Source organism: Zerene cesonia, chromosome 19 (genome assembly GCF_012273895.1).
Source record: "Zerene cesonia ecotype Mississippi chromosome 19, Zerene_cesonia_1.1, whole genome shotgun sequence".
Classification (NCBI taxonomy): Eukaryota; Metazoa; Arthropoda; class Insecta; order Lepidoptera; family Pieridae; genus Zerene; species Zerene cesonia.
This window is the reverse complement of record NC_052120.1, coordinates 3,735,884-3,752,621: the sequence shown is the minus strand read 5'-3', so window position 1 is coordinate 3,752,621 and position 16,738 is coordinate 3,735,884. Positions and strand designations below refer to the sequence as shown.

General features: G+C 30.3%; 4 protein-coding genes across 4 annotated transcripts; 2 read left to right on the top strand and 2 right to left on the bottom strand.

The window, feature by feature from the left end:
* The first annotated feature begins 713 nt into the window (after nt 1–713).
* On the top strand, nt 714–7,916 carry LOC119834611 (DNA repair endonuclease XPF-like). The gene is made up of 15 exons (XM_038359019.1): nt 714–1,143; nt 1,275–1,427; nt 1,723–1,903; nt 2,475–2,587; nt 2,929–3,094; nt 3,271–3,407; nt 3,646–3,800; nt 3,884–4,332; nt 4,534–4,845; nt 4,977–5,073; nt 5,189–5,307; nt 6,176–6,349; nt 6,760–6,900; nt 7,414–7,608; nt 7,735–7,916. Exons 1-15 carry the CDS (start codon nt 1,019–1,021, stop codon nt 7,885–7,887), a joined length of 2,670 nt encoding a protein of 889 aa, XP_038214947.1. The 5' UTR covers nt 714–1,018; the 3' UTR covers nt 7,888–7,916.
* A 34-nt stretch (nt 7,917–7,950) lies between these two features.
* Nucleotides 7,951–10,468, bottom strand: LOC119834620 (protein-L-isoaspartate(D-aspartate) O-methyltransferase-like). Its single transcript, XM_038359033.1, has 6 exons — nt 10,269–10,468; nt 9,877–10,013; nt 9,494–9,719; nt 9,188–9,273; nt 8,837–8,914; nt 7,951–8,691 (listed from the first exon to the last, which is right to left on the bottom strand). The coding sequence occupies exons 1-6, from the start codon at nt 10,447–10,449 to the stop codon at nt 8,596–8,598; spliced, it is 804 nt and encodes a 267-aa protein (XP_038214961.1). The 5' UTR covers nt 10,450–10,468; the 3' UTR covers nt 7,951–8,595.
* A 347-nt stretch (nt 10,469–10,815) lies between these two features.
* On the top strand, nt 10,816–12,602 carry LOC119834625 (male-enhanced antigen 1-like). Its single transcript, XM_038359038.1, has 3 exons — nt 10,816–11,352; nt 11,611–11,745; nt 12,324–12,602. Exons 1-3 carry the CDS (start codon nt 11,161–11,163, stop codon nt 12,450–12,452), a joined length of 456 nt encoding a protein of 151 aa, XP_038214966.1. The 5' UTR covers nt 10,816–11,160; the 3' UTR covers nt 12,453–12,602.
* A 24-nt stretch (nt 12,603–12,626) lies between these two features.
* LOC119834315 (serine protease inhibitor 28Dc-like) lies at nt 12,627–16,604 on the bottom strand. Its single transcript, XM_038358654.1, has 6 exons — nt 16,538–16,604; nt 15,924–16,146; nt 14,432–14,572; nt 14,149–14,240; nt 13,225–13,662; nt 12,627–12,778 (listed from the first exon to the last, which is right to left on the bottom strand). Exons 1-6 carry the CDS (start codon nt 16,602–16,604, stop codon nt 12,627–12,629), a joined length of 1,113 nt encoding a protein of 370 aa, XP_038214582.1.
* Nucleotides 16,605–16,738: the final 134 nt, after the last annotated feature.

The window sequence follows — 16,738 nt, the reverse complement described above, 5'->3', positions numbered from 1 at the left end:
AAATGGTTGTTTTAAAGCAGTCTATTCAAAATCCAGAATATTTGGGAGTCCAGCAAGATGCATGATGACGCGTCTTTTAGGATATAAGTTGTTAGTTGCCTAATAATTAATATTATTTTAGAAAAAAATTACAAATAAAAGTATTTGTGTTTCATGAAGCTTTCAAAGAACATTTGTTATGATCTATTGTAAAATCATTAAAAAATATATTGCTTTAGTCAAATCATGAAATAATGACGAAGGGTGTGATTGAAGGACTAATGGCATGGATTAAAACATTAGTTATTCGCAAAAAAATTAACCCTAGTTTATTAATTAATCTGAAATACCTACAACTAAAGTAATTAACTGATGATAGTAATAAAAATTATAAGTTGAAAGTTGCTGTTCTCGTGTATCTTTTTATCTACGTTTTTACATGTATTATTATTATGAATATAATTTAGACTTTATTTTTAGAATATATATTTAGACTTGCAAAATAACTTTTATAATAATACTTTTAAAAGTAAAGGGGACTGTGATGATCCTTTTATTTATATGAAAATTTTTCTAAACAAAAATGATTGTACAGACTACATGTTAAATCGGTAACACATGCACATCGCATATAAGTGTATAATCTATGTGCACATCACTTAGAATAATCTGGATTAGTCGGACAGCTGTCCGACTGACCTATTCATATTTGTCATTTGTCAACACTCATGTATTATGGCTTATGCTGCCTTGAAACTGTTTTCTTACAATTTATTTTTGATATAAATAAAAACGAATCGCCAAATGTATTGCTAGCGTAAAACTAGAGAACGGCTCAACCAATTCGGCTATTTTTTAATGGCTTTGTTAAAGTATAGGGAAGGTTCTTAAGGAGAAATAAAACCCAAAATGTTTCAAACAGGCCAGCAAGTTTTTGATATATTAAATTGAATTGAATAACATCTCATTCTTTATTTTTATTATCAAGAATCAAGCAAAACAATACAGGACAGTTCCTAGTAATAACAGATCACAAAATATGGAAGAGTTAGATGAAACAAATGAGCTAACAAAAAACGTTGAAACGAAATATCCATTGTTATTGTTCGAAAAACAAATTTTTATGGATGTGTTTGAAAAGGACGCCTTACTTATTCTTGCTAAGTATGTCGGTACTATAAGTATATACTAAGTGTATCAGTAACTGCTCTCTATTAACGTTAATGTTTTATACTTTAGTTTTTATTATAAGAATATTAATGAACATTGGTGTAATTATATACCTTATTTTGCAGAGGTTTGAATTATAATAATATAATTTCAAATATTTTATGGGTGTACAAAAATCCTGCAAATTTAGTCTTGGTATTAAATAGTAATGAACATGAAGAAACATATTTTAATAAAAAATTAAATTTGTTTTCTCTGCCAATCAAAGGATCAGAAAGGTTTGTTTTTATATATTAATTATTATTTCTCATGACCATATCAATTCTTGTATTATTGATTTTTATAGGTATGTATCTCACAACAAAAAAATCATGTTTATAAAAATTAAAACAATGAGAATTGTAGAATTAATTTCTACAAATTCGTATAGTTTTAATTTTACATTATAATAAATTCATTTGGCATAAAAGTAATCATAACATCTCATAAATTTAATATTGAGCTCAGTCCGTAAAGATAATAATGACCAGAAACAGAAAACAAAAATAATGGATTGCTAAAATTATGTTACAGAGAGAAAACATATCTAGAAGGGGGTATATACTTTGCAGGTACAAGAATATTAGTTGTTGACTTATTAAAGAATCGAATACCAGTTGATAAGATTTCTGGAATAATAGTATTAAGGGCACACACTGTACTAGAGTCTTGTCAAGAAGCATTTGTTTTGAGACTGTATAGACAAAAGAATAAGGTATAAAAAAACACTTTTAATTTCGATGTAGTGAGAAAATGACACTCATATTTAGAAAACACTAGCTGCGCCCTTCGGTTTCACCTGCATAAGTCCGTATCCCATAGGAATATCAGGATAAAAAGTAGCCTATATGTTATTCCAGTTGTCCATCTGTCTACGTACCAAATTTTATTGCAATTGGTTCAGTATTTTTGCATGAAAGAGTAACAAACACACACACATCCTTACAAACTTTCGCATTTATAATATTAGTAGGGTAGGATATTCAGTATTAGATCTTTGTAAATATTGCAAAGAACTAAGCCTTTTTTTTGTTACACTGAGTTTAAGTAATGTGGAGGGAAGAGACAATAATATAAGCAATTACATTAAATATGATGTCTAAATATTAACATATTCCCTAGGAATGCAGATAGCTGTTGCATTATAAAGAGTGCATGAATGTTTATTATTGCACAGTAAACCTACCAAATTAACAAATTATTACGTTATTGAGATTTTTTTGTAAAAAAAAAAAGAAAAAAAGAAACAACACTAAAGAGTTTACACTGTATATTATTTCTTTCAGACTGGTTTTATAAAAGCATTCTCAAACTCTCCTATATCATTTACATTTGGTTTCCATCAAGTTGAGAAAGTGATGAGAGCTCTGTTTGTTACAGAACTATATTTATGGCCAAGGTATGTGTATCTAAAATAGTAATATGTAAAAACACTAATTTAAACTTGACCAATATGGAGCATATTATTTTATCAAAATTTTCTACTTAAAAGCTATATCAAACTGTTTTTTAACTTAAATATGCAACATATTAAATTATAAGCTAACCCAAACACACAAAGCTGGAATTTATTCTTATTAACTCCCCATTAAATTAGTCCTTTCTTAGTACTCACCTACACTATATGAGAGCACTTTTTCACTTTCCTAAGAATTATTTTTTCATACAAACCAAGATAAACCTTTAGAAGTTAAAATAGGAGTGAGTTTTGATACTACTAATAACAGCAAATACTTTAAGGTTCCATGGCACCACAATTAAGAGTTTAAAATGCAGACAAGCTCAAGTGGAAGAGCTCCACATTCCTCTGACATCTCATATGGGCAACATACAATCTTGCCTTCTGGATATCATGAACTACACTGTCAAACAACTGAAAAGCATAAATAGAACTATTGACATGCAGGTATTGAGGCTTGTTAAAATTTACAAAGAGAAAGAGTTATAGGGGTTTTGTACTTGTGTATTATTTATTTATTTGTGTAATATTATCTTCAGTATATTAATTTACTTGAAAATTTGGAAATTTTTGGTTTATTATATGTAGATCCATTCTTTTTCTTATCAATTTACTTCATTCAGGAAATTACAACAGAAAACTGTTTAACAAAAAAGTTTCATAAAATTCTTCAATCCCAATTGGATTGTGTTTGGCACCAGCTTAGCACAAGAACTAAGGAATATATTCAAGATCTAAAAGTTTTGCGAACTATGATTATGTGAGTATTATTTTTTTGTTTTTTGTATTTCTCTTAAAAAAATTTCCGTCTGTACAATTTGCCTTCAGTTCGGTTCCGAAGTTTCTACAAATTTAAATATCAACATTCTAGTAATACAATCAATATTAATTGTACACATTTCATCTGAACACAAAAATAATTATGTAATCTCAATTTGATCTTGATCTTATGTGTGTATTAAATTTAAACATATAAATGTGTCATTCTCAATTTACAGAAATCTAATTCACGATGATGCAGTATCATTTTACGCACTAGTAAGCAAATACAGGACTGCAGAATATGCTCAAGTTAATTCTGGATGGATTCTTTTGGATTCTGCAGAACATTTATTTCGACTCGCCAAGGGAAGGGTGTACAATAATAAAAACGGTAGTAAAATTATTAGGAAAAACCAATACAATTAATACAATTACTGCTACATTAATTACAGGAAAAGCAAATATTTATTTCAGAATTTGATCCAGAGCCTCCCCCAAAATGGCAATGTTTAAGTGATTTGCTTATAAATGAAATACCAGATGAAGTTAAAAAGAAGAATGGTTCACTTAACAACACAAAAGTTTTAATACTTTGCTTAGATAATAAAACCTGTTGTCAAATAAATAATTTTCTCACTATGGGCGCGTTCAGATATCTCTTATACAACGCGTTTCGAAGGGATTTGACAATTAATTCAGTATCTGCGAAATTTAAAAATTTTAAAAACGATTTAGCATTGCAAATTGACAAAACCGGCCTACAAACATCAACAGAAACAAGTGAGACAGGCAAAATGAATGATCAGGATAATGCAGACGAGTTCAATCAGTCTAATTACCTACTTACTTTGTCTCAAATTGCCACAGAGAATATTGAAAAGGAAAAACTATTAGAAGCAAGCATGTTTGAACCAATTTCTCAGGTGCTTTATATTTTATTATTTATTTTACTTATTATTAACTACTGTAATATTATTATGTAATAATGTGGAGCTAATTAAATTTGCATGTCCTATGTGGCTAATGTGTTGATTGTATTGTAATTTTTTTAACTTTTGTACACACATTATGCAAATAAAGAATTATTATTATTTATGGTTTTAATAATGAATATATTCTTATAGATGGAAAATATAAACCTCACAGAGATCGAAAAGGAAAAGCCAATTGTATGTATACAAACATTTAAACAGAATGGCAACCACTTCTCTCTAGAAGAAACATTAGAATCATTTCGTCCTGAATATATTATTTTGTACCACAGTGACATAGCGGCTGTAAGACAAATAGAACTGTTTGAGTGTAGAAAGGCACCACAGGAACCTATCTCGAAAGTTTATTTTCTAATACATGATAAAACAGTTGAGGAACAAGCATATCTCACATCTTTGAGGAGAGAAAAACAAGCATTTGAGCTATTGATTCAAACTAAAAGTGTGAGTAGTTGTTTATTATGAAATAAAATTGCTGTAAGTAGTGTGGAAGTAAAACTTAAAAGCAAATTCATTTATTTTTTAACAATATGAGATGAAATTGTTCCATGATGTTGAAGTTTTGACTTTTTTAGGTAATGGTGGTACCATCATATCAAGATGGTAAGACTGATGAATATTTTAATCTTCATGTGGAAGAAGAACCTACTCCTAGCGATACTAGAAAAGCAGGTATTTTAAATTCTATTCTCCTTTATGATTAAATTATAATAAACTTTTCTACTTATATGAAGATATCAAATGTTCATTAGGATTTTTATCTTTACCAAATATTTATATTTTGTAGGCGGGCAAAATCAACAAAAAGAAAAGCCAGTAATAATAGTTGATATGCGTGAGTTTCGGTCGGATTTGCCTGCGTTACTACACCGAAAAGGGATAAATATAGAGCCTGTCACTATTGTTGTAAGTAGCTCTACTAAAGTATGTCTTTAGCCCTTAGGTTATTTTAAACATAGTTTCTGCAACTACAGATAGGAATTACATCAGTGAATATACAAAGGAATCTAGGACTGATAAAATGAACTAAAGCGTGATATATAACAATAATTGATGCATCTTGAATTAGTTTATATCTTTTACAGTAATGAAACCTTACCACAAACCTTATCCAAATATCACATGGGCCTTAATATCAATTTTAATGAATCTACTGATATTATCAATGTGATTTAGATCAAATTTGGTACAGTTGTAGACCCGAGACAGGATATAGAATAGTTTTTATCCCGATAATCGCACCAGAACGGGAACTATGTGGGGAAAACACCGAAACTGTCTTGATTTTTTCTTTAAAACGCGGGCGAAGCCGCAGGCAAACAGCTATTTGTTGCTATTATTGTGGGCAACAAGCACGCTTTGGCACGAATTGGACCAGCTCACACCGAGAATGGTACAAGCCTACAGAAGATCGGCGTGATATAGTAGCATGCTACTGTGTTTCGTTCGGTGAGTGGGGGGTGCCGCAGGCCCGTATCCTATGCCTTACCCTTCCCAATCCTTTTGTTAATTCCCTCCATCAATTCTTTCCTTATTCCTTATCAAGCCTCGATGGAAATCCATCTGCACAGGCATCTTCTGCAAATATTTTATAATTATCAGCGATGCTAATCCAGCTCCTTTGTCAATTATCGCAAAAAGCTAGTATATAATATTCAATGAATTTATTTGATAGTTCTATATATTTTTATATTTAATACAACGACAGTGCCTTATGTTGTAATTCTGCTCTTAACCTATTTTACATATTACTAAATTGATTCTCCATTTGTAGATTGGCGACTATATTCTTACACCCGACATTTGCGTCGAACGGAAATCAATATCGGATTTGATCGGTTCCCTCAACTCTGGTAGGCTGTACACGCAATGCACACAAATGTGTCGAAATTATAGCAGACCCATATTACTCATCGAATTTGATCAAAACAAGCCTTTCAATTTGCAGGTTGTTAGAAATCAATTATTATATCAATTTAAATGATTTAAAAATACTTGTTTTTCAACTATATAAACAATACATCTATTATATATTGTGACAATGTTCAATACATAAAATAATTTAAATCCAAGGTTACTAATAATTAAAGTTTAAGCCATTTTTTATTCTAAACTGCTCCAAAATTTTCATACTAAAATTGGTCTGTTTGAATGCGCTAATAACTGGAACTACTGGTCTGATATGAAAAATTCTTTCAGTATTAAATTTTTATTAATAAAAATTTATGGAGAACAACTATAATAGGATATATACCATCATGTACAGCACGAGTAAAATATCAATCAACAATCAATCATCATCATCACCATCAATCTTATAAAAGGAATATTTTTTAATTTTTATTTATAATATTGCAGGGAAATTTTGTTGTTTCCACTGATATATCTAGAGTTGATATACAACAGAAATTGCAGCTTTTAACAATACATTTTCCCAGACTCAAGCTTGTTTGGTCCCCAAGTCCATATGCAACTGTTGAACTATTTTATGAGCTAAAGGTAATTATGACTTACTATAATGCGCTTTTGTCTCCTTATCATATATTTTAATATAATAAATTGACGTATAGGAAAGAACTAGACTCACAATCGCTTTTTAAATGGTTGTCAAAAAATGCGCGAATGACTTTGTATATACGTACTTTAATTCAAATTAACACCTTATCTCGTGGCAATAAAGTTCAAAGTGAGCTTATTGCAAGAGTTTGGAGTTCTGTTGCGAAAGAGACGAACGCCAACGCGAGGAAAAATGGAGAATTTTGTGTTAGCAATTGAAATGTTAGTCTTAAACGAAATGATCAAAAATGTCAGGTTATTTGAACATTTTTGTTAATTTAAAGAGACACTTACAGCAAATATGGCCCTACATACTTTATGGCTTGCTATTCGTGCCCTTTGATTACGTCCGAAAAATCCGCTCTTAAAATAAATAAAATTACGAAATATGTTATTTTATTTTGTTTAGTACTGCATTTTTATAACTTGAATGATTTTGAAGACTTTTTATTATAGCAAGGAAGAAAAAATCCAAACGTAGCAGAAGCTTTAGCCCTTAGTGGGGAGAATACAGCTGATGATGTGTGTTATGAGAGATACAATATTCTAGTGCATGATTTTGTACAAAAACTTCCCGGTGTCACCTCCAAAAACATCACAAGATTAATGAACAGAGGTGTATCATTAGATCATTTAATTAATTTATCTGAGGTATGTAATTGTAAATTAAATTTTTGAGAGGACAAACATTAATTAAGAAGAAAAAAGAGAAACAAACATTTTTTTATAAGAACTTATATACATATTATATATATATATATATTTTGTGCTTTTTAGAATCAACTTGCAGAAATTTTGGAAAATAAAAGAGAAGCTGAAACTTTATACTCAATATTGCACATAAAAACGAAACCATCAGATTCAAAGAAAGAAGAAAAGCCATTCGGAAAAAGGAATTTTGGAGGAAAGTTATTTAAAAATAAAAAGTAGCTGTTAAAAATAAAGTTTGTATAATTGTGTAAAAAGATAACAATGTCAAAAATTAAAATCATATTATTTTCATTGCATTTTATTTCATGTCATAGGATAAAAGCGTTAACGCCAAGAACCTAAAACAATTATTTTATTAATTTATAATAAATTATAGGACTTATGGTAAGGTACATACTACGTTCCAACACACCACCAATATCTTAGAGGCAATTAAATTCATCACATATTTAAAAGGACTAATCTGAAAAATTATTCATTATTTGCCATAGTTTAAAATAGTGTAAATATCTATCACATGAGCAAATTACATACTACAATATATAGCTAAAAGTACAATACGTTATATAGTAGTACAGCTTTCCAGCCCTGATTTTAAATTTGATGAGCCTAGACAAATTCTTCCATTTAAGCTACTCAATACCAATGAAATATTTATCAAATCTACTTTTACAAAGGGAAGCATAAAATACAAATAGAACTTATTTATTTAGATATGTCTTAGATGCTATCACTTATGATACATACATACATACATAAGGAAATATAAGGATTACAAGCAAATACAATAAATAATAAATATAGCTAGTTGCCTTAACTAGAGTAGTCATTAATTATTGTTTATAATCACATGTTTTGGACAAGGCGATGTATTAGTGTGGTTGCTATGAAGAAAGAAACAATGATAAATATTAAGATTATGCCGGGTCACTCACGATATTGGTGATTCTTATCAGTAAGCGGTACGTAAATTACGCTCATTAATTTCTTTACTGTTGTTGTACCGTCCATTGCTTTATCCACCTGGAAAAGAAAAGTATGTATTATTTTCATAAAACAGAGTTATAAACACCACATTTATACTTAATATTTCTATTACAATAACAGATTGTGTATCGAAAAATGATATGTTTTGATTTGCCATTGCCAAAATAAGAATATTACATACTTGTGTTAAATGTTGCTCTCCTCCTTCAGGTCCAACAGGTACAATGAGCCTCCCTCCTGGTTTCAACTGCTCAACTAACTGTAAAATATAAACTATTATATTGTTTTACATATTACATATTAAAATCATTAATTACCAGCAGCCGCTCTAGCTCGTGTAGCGCCCGTGTGCAATGAAACCTATGCCTTTAGACATGCAAATATTAATAACAACTTAGATTATTTGGATGAATTTTTCACAAGGTAATATATAAAGTGGTTTTTTGAACAAAAATTGTTGTATTTCTTTTTTTTTCAATAATTTTATAAATTAAGTTATGACCCCATAACTATATGTTATAAATATACATACAGCTTGTGGTAAGGTAGGTGCAGCTGCTCCAACATGAATAGCATTGTAAGGTGCTTCGGGTGGATATCCTAAACGACCATCACCAGCTAGAAGATATAATTCTCAATATTTAACAGGATTTTAATGTTTCGGGTAGCTAATTAATGAAACAAACTTTTTTGTGTTTTTTTTTTATAAAAGTGTATAGATTTTATGGTGCTTTCAGTTTAATTCAATATTCTTATTTCAAATGGCTAACAAAATTTGTAAGATCTCTGTAATGAAAGCAATAAAAACTCATATCAACCAAATCATTTCTTTACTTACTAATAAGTTTAATTCTTTCTGATTTCAGCAAATCTGGGTTGTCATGATTTATGTTTTTAGTTGCCAATGCAACAAGCTCCGGTATGTGATCTATGCCAACCACCTTGCCTTGCTCACCAACCATGATAGCCATACAGGATGTCAAGTAACCAGATCCAGATCCAACATCTAAAGCTTTCTCACCAGGTATCAATTGATTTTTCAACCTTTCCAAAGCATGAGCATGCTGAAAAGGTATAAAATGTAAAAAAAAGTTGATCACTTATTTAAAAGTTTGAGTGTAAATACAAGTAATTAGTTAAGTTATTATGAACAATTTCCACACAAGTGAGTAAATATGAATAAATAATGGAATATAAATAAGTAATGAACCATATATTTACCATATGAGGTGCACTTATTGTAGCAGAATATCCAATGGCCTGTGGAGAATCATGGTAAGGTGCATAAGGACAATAATTCTTTCTGTCGACACCCTGCATAGCATTTGCTACAGCATCCGATTTAATAATTCCATTTGCTATAAAAAAGATTAGACACTCATTAAAAAATTCGATATTTTAATGTGTATTGTACAGATAAATTTAATTGCAACAGATAGACATGGAGCTACGTTTCTTTCCTTAGTAATAAAAATTTAAATTTCACATATAAATTTCATAAAAAAGTACCGCATTAATCTCTCTTGAAAACGAACTTTAATTCGTATACATACATACACTTAAAACTCGATAAAGTTCACAGTTTTGGATGTAGCTAGTTCGAAATTGTTTACCTCTGAGATTACGTATCATATCTGCATTATTAACTCCATGGCTTCTCCAAGCCATAATTGCGTAGGCACAACTTAGTAGCAAAAGGAAACCAAAAATTCTTGGCGGCGTTATTTTGATGGATTTTATGAAATGTTTATAAAATGAAAATGTAACAGTAGATTTTTTTCCTTTTTTCACCATCAAAATGAAATTGAAATCGCCATCAAATTGACACTTGACACATGACATTTGTATAAGCCACAGATAACGATCTAGTTAATCAAATGTAGGTGGATAACAAAAATATGTGACTCGTTTGTATAAAAATTATACAGTTGTTAACTGATATTTGAAACAACATTGAAATATAATTTTAAAAATCCTAGCTAGCAAACTTTGATTACCTGGTAGTAGTGATCAAAACAAATTGAATGGGTAGGTCAACTAAATTCCTAGATACCTAATCTAGTAAGTAAATCGTAACAATCCGTACGATGAATGGATACTTTAATTTATGTAGCTAAACCAAAGTTATTATAAAGTCTGTATTTTGACTGACAGCTGACGACATATTATTATATTACTCTTTGGTTGACGAGTTAATATTTGCGCTTTACGATTAAGTACTAAAAAAACTACTAAACTAGTACAATTACAATATACATATTGAATACGTAGTAACTAGATCTTAACGTGTGATATTGAGTGGGTACCACATTTCTTTCTCTGTACAACATACAATATTTACGTAGTTCGTTTAAAGTATCATATTTTTTTACAATGCTATATATAAAACCAAAAATATAATAATTTTTATTCATTTATTCCAAAATCACTATTAAAATACTAGGTGCATTGTACAAACACTAAAACGCAGTTTATCGAGTCTTGTTGTATTTGCAAAGACTTATAATGGTTTGTCAAGGGCCTGAACCTCCTGATAATTCACCACAAAACTTAACACCGCCACCTCGGCATGACTTAATTACGAACGGCAATCATGATGATAGTGATGATGAACAAAATGATCACTTTGGCTACGAACCTTTACCTCAAGGGCCAGAGGCTGTACTAAACGACCATGACAGTGATGATGCCGATAGTGTAAGTTTATAGCTTCTTAATTGTTCATTAATATTTTTTGAGTTTGATTTAACATACAATACACACAAAATACATCAAAGAAGATTTGAGATCGTAGAACCAAGGGGTCCTGGATTTCATTCCCCTTGGGGACTCTGGCAGAACACAGAAGCATCTACTTGTCTATAAAGAAAATCGTCCAGTAAAACAGATGTATATCATATATTTGCCCTATACCCCTCTAGGGGACTTCTTCTTAAAGTCTTCAATAATTCACAGGATATAGAAACCTCACAATCACCTGCAGCTGATGTGCCACAAATAGAACCAATGGAAAATATATTAACGAGGGAGGTATGGAGTTCACCAAGATCTACAGATCCTATTCAGATGGATAATGAGAGAGCCCAGCAGGTACATTTCTTTACTACTGATTTACTAGAAATTTTTAAATGCCTCAATAACAAGATGAATATCTACAAAAAAATTGTGAAGTTCAATTAGGCAAGTACAATTATTGCTAAATTTTATGTATTCAATAATTTAAAGCTTTGAAAACATTACAATATTCTTTGCAACAGTCAATTTTATGTAGTGCATTTAAAAAATGCTTAATCTTTTTTAATGAGTTTGGACAGGATTTACAAATAAATAACAAAATAAAAGGAGCATTATTTATTTGTAACAAAATATAACAATCATGAATGGAAAAGGCAACAAAGTATGTAGTTCTTCTAGGTATCTCTTCTTTAAGTTTGTCTAATTGACTGAAAATTTTTTCTATTTTATACTAATGTTTTAAAGTTTTCATTAAAATTATCAGAAACAATATTTTACATAAATATAAATTATATTTACGTAAAATATTTTTTCTGCTATAGTTTCTCAACCTCATGCTTAGGAGCTTTAAATTTATTTTATTTAAAGGTTGAAAAATGTTAATGGTTCAGTATTGATTATTAAGTTGGAACAATTACTTACAAAAATTGCAGGTTATGTCGGCGATGGCTAATTTTGCTTTACCACAAACATCAATTCCAGAATGGGCACAGAGTATATCAGAAGAACAGTGGAAGCAAACTTTGAATGATAGAATTGAAAAATTAAGAGGCAACAGATAAATTATTTCTGTAGGTCAGGTTTCAAGCTATAGCTAATGTTTCTGTTTATTCTCATAAATATAAGGTGCTTAAACAAACTCATTTCTTTTTACTCCTTATTCTTATTTCTCAGACATGAGGCAGTATCTTATTAGATAGAAATGATTTTAATAGCCTTCCATTCAACTAGGCTGGTCATGTTGTTGGATCAAAAATAACAGCACTAAAAGTCACTAATTTTGTTCTTTCATTTCGTATAAATATGAAAAATGGTGAATCTGCATAAAATTGTTCGGCAGTGCGGGCTAAAATACCACCTGACGCGGCGACTGCTTCAGTGCCATATTCTGAAATATAAATTGAAAAATTTCATACTTATATTGTAATGTACTTAAAATAGATAAGTCAGTGCGTCGAGACCAAGGGAGTGTGCAGGAAATAAATAGATTATTTTTGTATGTGGATAACATTACAACTGCTCAAAACGGTGAAGGAAAACATCGTGAAGAAACTATTATGTTCAAGGATCAAATTCGTCGACATGTGACATCTGCCAACCCGTACTTGGCTATCGCGGTGGATTGTTGCCTGAACCCTCATATAAGTTACACTTTCACGCCAAAATAACTCAAACCATTTTGCTGACATTTAGTCAAAGATCAGCGAAAGACCCGTAAAAGGACATAGATAGTTGTTAATTATAGCAATTATTAAGTATTAGAACTATTTCTATGCGGGCAAAACTATGCATTCGCTAGTATGATAAGTATCAGTTCTGAACAAATTATCTTACCATCAATTTTTATTTTTACATCATGCAGTATTGTATTAATATATACTCCTGGATTAGGGAGACTATTCACTATCTCTTTAAAAGACCTGGATGTTTCTTCATCATCAGTATTTATTCTGCTCAATAATTCTGCTTCGGTTTTATTTTCAACTTTATTCGTATCTATCATCAAGGCAAAATTCGCAAGCCCTGGTGTGAATATAGATTTAATCCCAAGAGCTTTTAGAGAGCTTTCCAATTTTTCAGTCTTTTGAAGGTCCATTTTAGGAAACCTAATCACACATTTTCTTTCTGATAATCTGTTAATTAAGTCATCGATTTTATAATAATCTAATTTATCCAAAAGATCTGGTAAAGTCAGTTTTCGTGGACGGCGAGGTTTTATCGCATACATGGTAGTCATACTATCATTATATGGTAGAGCAATCATATGAAGATCTGAAAAGTTATCATAATCATTATTACGATATTATATTAAAGAATTATTTGTAATAGGATTTTTTTTATAAGTCCAGGGTTTTAATGTTGAACTGTTATATTACACCATACAGTTCTCCATTAAAACCTTCCTTGTGCCTTAACAAAAACGATCAAAAATATTTTTGCCCAATTGGTCGAACCGTTCTCGAGCTTAGCAACGCTTACATTTGGCGATTCATTTATATATATACAGATATGCTATTCCTTTTATAGGTAAGTCTGCTCTGCTATAGCCTAGTAATTAGTTTAAGAACGATAGTTACTAAACAATAATCTGAAAGTAATGTAATTACACTGTACTTAAATAATGTACTTTTGAATTTTTATGGAAAGTCAGCCTTAAAGCCACCTACTTGAAGAGGATATGTTGTATGCGTTCATCATAAGAATAAGGGCCAAAAATGTGATATTGTTTTTGGAAGCATAAAATATCGACGTACATACCATCAGAGTATGAAGACAAGTATGGAAAACTGCCTATATTCAGCATTTGATCTACCATGACAGTATTTTCTACTGGAGCATTAAATGGTAACCTAAAAACAAAAAAAAAAAACCTTATAAAGACAATACTAATAGACAATCAACTACAACTGTCTAATAAAAAAAATATACAACATGATATTATCCTATTGTATATTTTTAAGTCTTAGTGTCGTAATATACAACAATTTTTGTATACAAACAGTGGTTATTTGGCTAATGTTCCAGGTACATGTTTACTTACTTCTGCGTATATTCTACTAAAAATGGATGTTTCCATTGGCCGCTGAAGTATAATGCACTTAATAAGACTACTTTGGTAGCAGCCGGTAGGCTATCTTTTAGAAAATCCGATATTTTCCCCTGTGTGTTGTCTTTCACCCACCTGAAAACAAAATTTTTATATAGACAACTAATAATGAAGTATACGGTATCCCAGTTGTCGAGTAACTCGGGATTCGCACAATTTCATATCGTTAGGAAAAGGTATAAGTACGTATTTACAAATGAGCTTTTGTCAAAAGCTCAGGTGTACTAAAACGAAAGTAAAAATTTTGCTGAAGTAAGAAAATTGAAGTAGAATAAAATTATCGCAATCGATTCATAGGTATGGGTGGAATTTTAGCGTAATTGATAATTAATTTCCTTAAAAAATCTAATGTGTAGAAAGAGTTTAGAGTTGAGGATTTTGAATATAGGACCAGCACATAACCCGTGATAAAAAGTATCCATATATACCTACATCCAGTAATAAACTTGCTAAGAAGTGTCTGATATGTGAAATATCCTTAAAAACCCTTCGTTATTTTCGCGGTTTCGCCTCCTGGCTACTACTGAGTATATACTAAAATAAAGACATAATTTAAAAAAAATGCTGTTTTGTCATAAACATCTGATAACCTTCCGGATTTTAATTATTTAACAAATGTTTTGTTTCTTAGAAAACGTTCTGTTATTGCTCTATTAATGTGACCCGGGTCACTCATTGCGTGCAAACATACGTATTGCAAGTATATATTAATGATGTTTGCGCGGATTCATGGAAATAACGATCAATACAGTTTATAAAAAAATGTAAAAACACGCGATAATAAGATAAACTCTTGAAATTATTGTATTGTCATCGATACTTAATAAATGGATCGCAATTTGTCGATAGCTTATAATCTCGCGAGTTGCATTATAATCTTAACGGATTTTACAATCTTTTGTGCTTTTTACATTATCCAAAATTTAGTCGACATTGAATTTAGGAAAGCGTTATCGCATTCAAAGTTAGTATCCTAAATTTGAAGAAGAAGTCATGATAGTTTCTGATTTAGAAGTCTAAATAGAAATATATTGAGGAAGGTGTAATTGTATTAAGTGACTTAAAACTTGAGTTATTTAAATACATCTTATACCTGACTAATATAAATAGCCCAATATTTTCCAGAAATATTCTGTCAAAAAGGTTTGGAATAATAAAAATTTAGGACAGTCTGACAAGAAGCCTCTAATTTATAAATTTGCTTCTAAATTTAGAAACTAAATATAATATAGTATAATACGCGCTTTTCGGTCGGTATGTAAGTTTCAAGGTCGTCAGGACGAACAAAATATAAATAAACAAACAGCTTATAAATCCATATCGCCTACACTGATTGTGACTGAATCTAAATGTCATGGAAATTTACATTGAAAAATAATTAAAGACCGTGTCAAATTTAAATTTCTTATGATTCTGTCGTGCTTACTCATTAATGGCATCTTTTGCTGTTAGTTGATCCTTAAAATCGAGTCCCAATGCGTCACCGTCGTACACCCTCTTTAAGTAATCTCTGTACTCGAGCCGCAATTTAGAACTCTTGTCAGCAAAAATAACATCTGCGTATAAAGTTTTACTAGAGACATTGTCTGAGTTTAACGCTCGTAATAATTCACCGAATTGCTCGTGAGTATTGCGGTTCAGTTTTATGTCTGAAAAGGTAGGTATATAATATTATATTATTAGTTATTTATGTGATTTTACATGAATATATACAGATTGTTCTTCAAGTAAATATTATTGTTTTTGCGCTTAATAAGTTAATTAATTTAGGGAAGGAAGCACTGATAATGTTTTCATTAACTTAAAATATATTATGTGGGCTTCAAGGTAATTTAGATCAGGACATATCGAGGTTTTCCTTATTATGGTGCTGGCATTCAAATATCAATTTTGTGGTATTCTAAGCCATCGGGAATTAATTTATTAAATGCGTTGGTAGAGCGCATGAAGACAATAACACTTCTATTTAGATTTGATCAAGATTGACATGTATGTTTCTATGCATTCAAAATAACAATACGACAATCCCTGCCTATTTACCTTTAGAAAATTGAAGTGCTTGAGCAAGTTCTTCGTATGATTCTCCAACACTACCCAATAATGTCATAGCCAGCAAACCTAGAAAAAAAACAAAAAAATGCATAAAATTAAAATTTTACTTATTACTTTTTAAATCTCATCTTAATTCATGCAAAACCTAAGTTGATAGAAATGAAATGAAAATTATTTATTTTATATATA

Bases quoted from the DNA above. Each gene is read 5' to 3' on its own strand.
- LOC119834611 (XM_038359019.1), top strand. From the start codon at position 1,019: ATGGAAGAGTTAGATGAAACAAATGAGCTAACAAAAAACGTTGAAACG. The intron at 5,074-5,188 runs GTATTTTAAATT...TATATTTTGTAG, and splicing joins TAGCGATACTAGAAAAGCAG to GCGGGCAAAATCAACAAAAA. The intron at 6,350-6,759 runs GTTGTTAGAAAT...ATAATATTGCAG, and splicing joins ACAAGCCTTTCAATTTGCAG to GGAAATTTTGTTGTTTCCAC.
- LOC119834620 (XM_038359033.1), bottom strand. From the start codon at position 10,449: ATGGTGAAAAAAGGAAAAAAATCTACTGTTACATTTTCATTTTATAAA. The intron at 8,915-9,187 runs GTATGTATATTT...TATATTTTACAG, and splicing joins CACCTACCTTACCACAAGCT to TTAGTTGAGCAGTTGAAACC. The intron at 8,692-8,836 runs GTATGTAATATT...TTTCTTTTCCAG, and splicing joins GAGAGCAACATTTAACACAA to GTGGATAAAGCAATGGACGG.
- LOC119834625 (XM_038359038.1), top strand. From the start codon at position 11,161: ATGGTTTGTCAAGGGCCTGAACCTCCTGATAATTCACCACAAAACTTA. The intron at 11,353-11,610 runs GTAAGTTTATAG...AATAATTCACAG, and splicing joins ACAGTGATGATGCCGATAGT to GATATAGAAACCTCACAATC. The intron at 11,746-12,323 runs GTACATTTCTTT...CAAAAATTGCAG, and splicing joins ATAATGAGAGAGCCCAGCAG to GTTATGTCGGCGATGGCTAA.
- LOC119834315 (XM_038358654.1), bottom strand. From the start codon at position 16,604: ATGACATTATTGGGTAGTGTTGGAGAATCATACGAAGAACTTGCTCAA. The intron at 14,573-15,923 runs GTAAGCACGACA...TTTTGTTTTCAG, and splicing joins GCAAAAGATGCCATTAATGA to GTGGGTGAAAGACAACACAC. The intron at 13,663-14,148 runs GTATGTACGTCG...ATAACTTTTCAG, and splicing joins CTTGTCTTCATACTCTGATG to ATCTTCATATGATTGCTCTA.